This window comes from Babylonia areolata, chromosome 4, assembly GCF_041734735.1.
Source record: "Babylonia areolata isolate BAREFJ2019XMU chromosome 4, ASM4173473v1, whole genome shotgun sequence".
Taxonomy (NCBI): Eukaryota; Metazoa; Mollusca; class Gastropoda; order Neogastropoda; family Buccinidae; genus Babylonia; species Babylonia areolata.
In genome coordinates this window covers 21,052,905-21,061,235 of record NC_134879.1, presented here as the reverse complement: position 1 = coordinate 21,061,235, position 8,331 = coordinate 21,052,905, and the positions used below count along the sequence as shown (strand labels likewise).

Genomic DNA, 8,331 nt, shown 5'->3' with positions numbered 1-8,331 from the left:
CGCTCGTCATGCTTCGAGAGGAACAAAGAAGATGATCAGCTCGCAGCATTTTTGATGAGTGACAATGTTACATTTTCTGACTTGAAAGAGAAGTTGTTAGCAAATGAGAGAGATTTGCCTGTTCCTGTGATTGTTTTCATGCACAGTGGTGTTTTGGTTGTTCAATCAAAAAAATTTGAGAATGGAATACCACTGTTTGTCATCAAGATTTCAGAAGATCAATCTTTTGAAAATTTCCATTTGGGTGTGAAATGCACTGCTGCCTCCTTGTAAAAAAATAGAATAACAATGCTGATGGACTAGCACACTCCTAGTACTCAGGTAAGTTTTGTTTTCCATTGTTTGTGTGTAACATGTATGTATGTATGTATACGTATGTATGTATGTATGTATACATGTATGTTTGTATGTATGTATACATATATGTATGTATTGTATGTATGTGTGTTATATGTATGTATGTATATATATATATGTGTGTGTGTGTGTGTGTGTGTGTTTGTGTGTGTGTGTGTGTATCATGTGTATGTATGTATGTACACATGTATGTGTGTGTGTGTGTGTGTTTATATGTGTGTGTGTGTGTGTGTGTGTGTGTGTGTGTGCGCTCTCTCTCTCTCTCTCTATTTGTGTGTGTGTGTGAGTGTTTGTGTATTTGCATGCTTTTTTCTGTGTGTGTATGTGTGTGTGTGTGTGTGTATCACTGTGCTCTCTCTGAATATCTTTCTCTCTCTGCATAAGGTTGTGGGTGTCTGAGTCTATAGATCTATTTGTTCTCTCTCTCTCTCTCTCTCTCTCTCTCTCTCCCCTTACCCCCCCCCCTCTCCCCCCCCCCCACCCCCACCCCCTTTCTCTCTTTCTCTGCCTTTTCCTCTGTATAATCTGTCTCTTTATGTATATCTAATTTTTACTATCTACCCTCAGATCACCTCCTCTCACAGCCTTGAGAAGGCCTACTGTATTCGACTAGGCTATAAACAATATGGAATGAAATGAAATCACCTCCTCACCCCGTGTCTTGCCCCTTTTTTAATTTCCTTCCCCCTCTTTCTCTCTCTCCAGGCCCTATTTCCCCTTCTCTGTCTGCCTATCTTGCCCCATCAATTACTACTGGAATGCAAGAAAATTAATTAGGTAACCCTAGAAAATTAATTAGTATGAACAAAGTACATTATGTTGCATGAATCTGTAAGTTTCTAGAGAATATAAACCATTGCACTAAACTTTGCTATGAAGCTGACTCAAAATATAGTGCCAATATCAATGATTAACAACATTGCCAGAGTAGGCCCCCAGTCGTGGCCCCCAGTCGCATGCTGATAAGGCCTGTGTAAAGTAAGCCATGAATGTAACACAATTGTAACCTGAAAATGCGAAAAACAATTAAGGGAGAGAAAGAGAGAGAACGAGAGAGTGAGAAAGAGAGCGAGGGCGAGGGAGACAGCAAGGGAGAGACAGCGAGAGAGTGAGCGAGAAAGAGGCGCGCGAGAGAGAAAGAGAGTGAGGAAGAGTGAGAGAGAAGAGAATACTAACATAAGGTAGTCCGTTTAGAGTACAGATGTATACAAAGGAGCAAGGCTCGGGGGAGGGGGGGGGGGGGGGGGTGGGGGGGTGGGGGGTGGGGGGGGGGGGGGACCTAAAATCAATGTAAAAAAGAAGAGGATGATAACATATTAGATTCTCTTACAGAGAAAGAGAGAACGAACGAAAATTTATTTTTCCAGGGTATTGAGATAAGCATAATGACAAGAATGGTTTTTTCCACCCAGCCCTGGGGTACGAAATAATAATAATAATGATAATAAAAGAAATACACAAGAATAAATAAAGAGAGAAAATTCATATCAGAAGACAGGAAGAGAAAGAGAGGGAGTCGATAGAGGAGAGAGTAAACTTGAGAAGACTGAAAGATGAAATGAGAGAGAGAGACTCAAAACGTTTTTGTTTTGTTTTGGGGGAGGGGCGGGGGGTGGGGCATTCTAGGCATAGCATATTCTTCCAATCTGTCTTTTCTAATCTACATGCATCCCTGTGATAGCACGCACATATTTAGTGAAGGAAAGGCGAGAAAGAGAGGAAAAAATCTTCGTACAAAAGGACACACATGAAGAACACATGCGCGCGCGCACGCACACACACATACACACAGTTTGACAGATGAACAGGAGAGTGAGAGAGAGAGAGAGGTGGTGAGAGAGAGAGAGAGACAAAGACAGAGAAACCGAGAGAGGCAGAGACAGCCGAGAAACAGAGACAGAAAGACACACAGAGAGACAGACACAGAGAAACAGAGAGAGTGAACAGAGACAGAGAGACTGAGGGATTAGAGACAGACAGACAGACAAGCACAGAGAAGTGGAGTAAGCTTTTAAAACACTTACTGGGGCATTTTTTCTCGCACTGGTCCTTAAAAACCGCGGGCACACACAGTTCCGAGCAGCACGCGTATCTGCCGTGCTGCCCCAGGTGTTTGTCCCAGTATCTCCCACCGGGTGGACACTGCAGGCCCGCGAGACAGGCACCCACCAGTGCACCCAACACACACGCCACCAAAGAATTGTCAAATGGTTTCATCCTCTCTTGTTATACCTGGCTCCCACATTACAGGTGGAGTGTGACGCTGGTCTGACTTCGGGTGCAAAGCGTCTCCTCAGAGAGATTGGTCAGTCTCAGTTCTGCACTGTCGGGTACTATGTCCTAAATCTTATTTTATTTATTTATTTATTTTTTAAAGCGGAGTAAATGGATTTCAATCAGATTCCGGCTAGCTCCTACAACTGTTTTCTTCCACAACTGTCAAGTTTTCTTTCAGTTCACAACGTTCCACCGCGCTGCCAGTGGTGATGAAAATGGGAAATCCCCGTTGTATGTAAAAAATTATCAGGAACAATTCTTGTAAAAAAAAATTTTTTTTATAAGGTACTTAAATTTTCTGCTCAGGAACTTGTAAAACTGTCCGCACAAGTAAAGCAGACGTTTGCGTCTGAATAGAAGAGGCCGCCTTTTTCTTATAGCGCAGACGACATTGAGGTCAACCCTCATAATTTTATGACATGTCAGACAACTGCTGGGTCCTTTGCTCCACCGCAGTTTTTAGAAGCCGAGTTGATCGGGATTCCCCGTTGTTACTGAAACCTGACGCAGCTCTATTAATGTTTTAAGCAAGGCCTAAGCCGATTACAAATAATATTATGACAAGTGCACCTATCTTAGTTTTACATAATTTAAACTAAGAGAAGTTTCAAGGCGTATCCTCTGGAATTATCTACTGAAAACAAAGGATTTAAAGTTGTAACTCATAATGTACAAAAAAACCAAAAACACACACACACTTTTAAACAGAAGTCATAATAATATCATCCCCAGTTTTTTTTTTCCATTTTCAAGACCAGGTAATTTCAGTCTCTCTTCACACTCCAGGAAGTCTCTCAAACTGATTCATAAACCATCTTGGCACGTTTTCTTTACGAGTTTCGCGTTTTCTCAGTTTGGGATACCAAACCACATTACCATAGTCCATATTCAAGAATTTGTCCAAAATGTTTTGCAAAGAGGTACCATTACATCTTTAGATTTGAAATGGCTATCATCCATGATATTGATTCCCCTCCTCTCTGCCCCTGTTTTGTTTTTGTTTTGTTTTTTGAACTTGCATGAATAGTAGTTATATCATCACCACTGAGTATATATAGTATCGTTATTTTGCATTTATCATCATTCAGTTTTATTTGCTACTTTACTAAAGACGGTTTATGCATTCCTGCAGAATGAGCTCTTACCTTGCAATGCAATGGACGATGAATTATGCTTTACAATCATCAGCCTGAGTAAAGACCTGTATAAAGCAGTTTGCAATGTCTGGTATATTATTGACAGAACGGGTAGGACGGGGACCCTGCATACTCCAGTGAGGGACACAACTAGAAAACACTTAGTAGCGTTCTTCGCTTTGGCTTCACCTTAACTGTCAGACAAGAAATCTTCACTTAAGAACTAAGAAGTTTATATATACTGGATGTCACAACCTTTCAATTTACATGTCTTTTGTGTGCAACCTTATCAAAAACGTTCCAGAGGTCAAGATACTACCACTACATCAACAAGCATCTTTCCATTCAGCACCAGTTATTGATTCAAGTGGGATGTGTAGGACCTGCGACATGTAAATCCAAACTGGCAGTTGATAACAGATTGTTATTTAATAAGGGATTATTTTAACAATACATCCCGAATCAGACTCAGATTTTACATAAACAATCAAAGTGATACACCAAACAGGTTTTTTTTGTTTTGTTTTTTGTTGTTGTTTTTTATAGTAAATTTCTAAGGTGATTTCTCCTTGCCTTTATTTAAACATTTTTCTGTATGCAGACGTGGGATAGCAATTATGGATCAGTCAGCATGCTTTGATCCTCCTTGAAACTGATTTCAACATCAAATGAGACGAGAGAATTAATGTGTGTATGTGTGTGTGTGGTTGGATGTGTATGTGTGTGTATGCGAGAGAGAATGTGTGTGTCTGAGTGTGTGTTGTGTGTGTGTGTGCATGCATGGATGTGGGTGTGTATGTGTATAGGTGAAAGTACCTGTATGTGCACTGTGTATGAAAGAGAGAGAGAGAGAGAGTGTGTGTGTGTGTGTGCATGTGTATATGAGAGAAATAGATGGAAAGAAAGAGAACTCTGTGTGTGTGCATGCATGATGGCCGTTTTCAGGATGGCTGGAAAGTGAGTCACATGATTTTATCAGTATCAATTCAGATATTTTGTCCAGGTGGACACTTTTCCCTGTATATTCTTAGATGACTCCTTGTCAGAACCATGATGAACAAACATAAGCCGTGTTATATTGTTGTTTAGAAGTTATATGCGTTGTTTATGGAATAATAGTATTATTGTAGTTTGTACTGTTCAGATTTTTTAAGTGTGCTTTGAAAAAAAGTTATTTACATTAAAAACAATATCATCAATTTAGATAATGAATGAACATGTATTATAAAAGTATTGTAGTTCAGTCCATCATACGCAGAAAGAATGGGAAAATATGCCTATGTCTGTTCAAGATCAGAACAATGTAAGCAACATGATGTAAGCACTACAGGTTTAGGTCCTTGATCATGAATGCTAATTTTAGCAAAAACATAAGACTGAGTAACAAGGGGTTTTCCTTTTCCCCTAACATGCTTGTCTGTGTGTGTGTGAGTGTGCGAGTGTGTGTTGTGTGTGTTTTGTGGTGTGTGTGTGTGGTATTATCATATTATGTATGTTTTGTGGTGTGTGCGTGTGTGTTTTGTGGTGTGTGTGTGTGTGTGTGTGTGTTGTGTGTGCTGTCTGTTTTGTGTATGCGAGTGTGTGAGTGTATACTGTTTTGTGTATGCGAGTGTGTGTGTATGTACGCGCTCTGTGTCTGTGTTGTGTGTGTTTGTGTATGCGTTTTGTGTCATCTGTGCCTTCTGCGTTGTGTGTGTGTGTGTGTGTGTGTGTGTATTTGAGCATGCATGTGCATGCGCACACACACACACACACACATGCAAGTGCATGAGTGACAGTGTGGATATTTTTTATGTCATCACTGACAGGGAACTGGTTGCCTTCATTAAAACAGCTAAGGGGAAATCAATCAGCCTAGGTTTGGCTTGGTGAGTTATTTTTTGTTTGTTGTTGTTGTTTTGAAATCACCACCAATGGAAAACACAGCATCCCTGTGAGTGAAAGTAGCAAATAAATCAGCATGTTGATAGTGTGAACTCAGCTTGAAGCAGAGGTTGTAAAATTTCTCAGCAGGTTGTATGAGACCAAGGCAAGGAACCACAGGCACTGCGATATATGTAATTGGTTTAATAATTAGAGCTGGTTTTAGGTCTTGTGGTATGTTTTAAGTAGTATTGCGATTGGTTTAAGTATTGAAAGTTGATGTTTGATCTTGTGAAATGGTTTAAGTAGTATATGTGATTGGTTTAAGTATTGAGAGTTGGTGTTTGATCTTGTGAAATGCTTTGAAGCAGTATATTTATAGTATATATAATTGGTGTAAGTATTGACAGTTGGTTTTATGTCTTGTGATATGGTTTGAAATAGCTTATGTGATTGGTATTAGTGCTGAGAGCTGGTTTTAGGTCTTGTGATATGGTTTAAAGTGGTTTATGCGATTGGTTTAAGTACTGGGAATTGGTTTTAGGTCTTGTGATATGGCTTTAAGCAGTGTGTGTGTGATTTGGTTGTTAAGTATTGAAATATGTTTTTATGCATTGCCATATGGTTTTCAGTATTGATATTTATTTTTAAGTAATGTGATATTGGTGTGATATGAGGTTATCATTCAGGTGTTGTGATGTATGTATTATGAGTGCTGTGCATGAAGGGTGTGTGTGTGCATATGTAATTACTGTTAGAGTTTGGTTGGATGTCCATGCTGGGTTATGTTTTTAAGTTGTCATTCTAGCATTTAAATCCATGTTTAATTTGTCAGTTTTTTTACAGCATATAACACAACTGAGCATGTTTTCATGAAAGGGCTCTAAATAGATTTTATCATTATTTTTATTATTATTATTATATTGTTATTGTAAGTGCATTATAAGGGGGTTAACGCATATCAGATGAGTATACTCTGCACTCCAAAGTTAACGCGCCTGAAGAAACCCCCGAAAAATCCAGCCTACAAACTGCATGGGTATATGTACTCATTCAGACGAGATGATAAACTGAGGTCCCATGCACAGCATGCACTTAATGTACATCAAAAATACCTCTGCAACTGAAGGATTGTCCCTGGCAAAATTCTGCAGAAAAAATCCACTCTGATACTTCGGTTTGTGTGCACGTGACTGAAGCCTGACTAAATGACGCAGGAAACGAATGATGAGCGGCTAATGGCAGCTGTCAGCCACCTCTACCTAGGATTACAGCCTTTTATGCAAATGACTCAGTGTTTATAAGGTGTTCAAAGCTTGGTCTCTGACTGTATGAATGTTAATCCTTCTTGGAGGCTCACATTGGCACAACAAATGTATTTGTATTTCTTTTTATCACAACAGATTTCTCTGTGTGAAATTCGGGCTGCTCTCCCCAGGGAGAGCGCGTCACTACACTACAGCGCCACCCATTTTGGGGGCATTTTTTCCTGCATGCAGTTTTATTTGTTTTTCCTATCGATGTGGATTTTTCTACACAATTTTGCCAGGAACAACCCCTTTGTTGCCGTGGGTTCTTTTACGTGCGCTAAGTGCATGCTGCACACGGGACCTCGGTTTATCGTCTCATCCGAATGACTAGCGTCCAGACCACCACTCAAGGTCCAGTGGAGGGGGAGAAAATATTGGCGGCTGAGCCATGATTCAAACCAGCGCGCTCAGATTCTCTCACTTCCTAGGCGGACGCATTACCTCTAGGCCATCACTCCACTCCAAATGAGTAGATGCAACAGACTTCACCTTTTTACACAAGTGGGTCCTCAGGTGAGACCTATCCTAGATGCAAACCATCCACACACACTGCACTGAAGAGAGTCCAGGGCTATAGTCCCTTGTTCGTGCCTCTCCCGTTTGTTCTAAAAGAGCTGTCTGCCTGTTTGTCTCAAACATGTTCAACACCTCTGCGCAGACCAGTCTCCACTGGTTAGGTTCTGCTGCTGTCACTTCCCAGGTTGAGAGATTGATGCCACAGTTTCTCAAGATGGTTTTCAAGGAGTCTTTTGTACCTTTTGAAGGGTCGTCCTTTTGGTCACGGCTTTAACTCTCTCCATACGAACGGTGAAAGAGATGACGTTAACAGCGTTTCACCCCAATTACCATCATCAAAATATTGCAAGTGGAAGGCTCTTGTACTGAAGAGGTGAATGTTGACAAAGAATACCACAATTCTGACGATGGAAGCTAAAGGTTGGGTCATTCAGACACCCACTGGACATCCGAGGGGTCTGTGTAGAGGAGAAGAGAGGACTGGCCGTACTGAGTGAGTTAATCATGGATGTGATCTTTGCAGCACATGACACACAGGTTCATGCTTATCACAGACTGTCAATGAAGCAGTGGCCTAGGGGTAATACGCCCAACTAAGAAGTGCCCACGGGTTCGAATCTCATATATCGACTGGGATTTTTACCAACCCCTCCACTAAACCTTGACAGGTGGTCTGGGCGCTACTTTTTTGGAACAGACGATAAACCAAGCTCTCATGTGCAGCATGCATTTTGTGCACATAAATGAACATATAGCAATAAAAGTGCTGTCACTGTCAAAATTCTGTAGAAAAGTCCACACTGATAGGTTAACAAATACACTTGCAGAAGGGGTCAGGGAGGGGTCGGGCGGGAGCAACATTGCACTGTGTG

At 40.8% G+C, this 8,331-nt stretch overlaps 1 protein-coding gene across 1 annotated transcript in view; it reads right to left on the bottom strand.

Moving 5' to 3' along the window:
- Nucleotides 1-8,271, bottom strand: part of LOC143280947 (uncharacterized) — a 9,634-nt gene extending 1,363 nt beyond the window's left edge. Inside the window, exon 1 of the mRNA XM_076585765.1 lies at nucleotides 2,382-8,271. Coding sequence (XP_076441880.1) covers nucleotides 2,382-2,574 — 193 coding nt within the window. The 5' untranslated portion in view covers nucleotides 2,575-8,271. The remainder of the gene's footprint in view (nucleotides 1-2,381) is intronic.
- Between the last annotated feature and the right edge of the window lie 60 nt (nucleotides 8,272-8,331).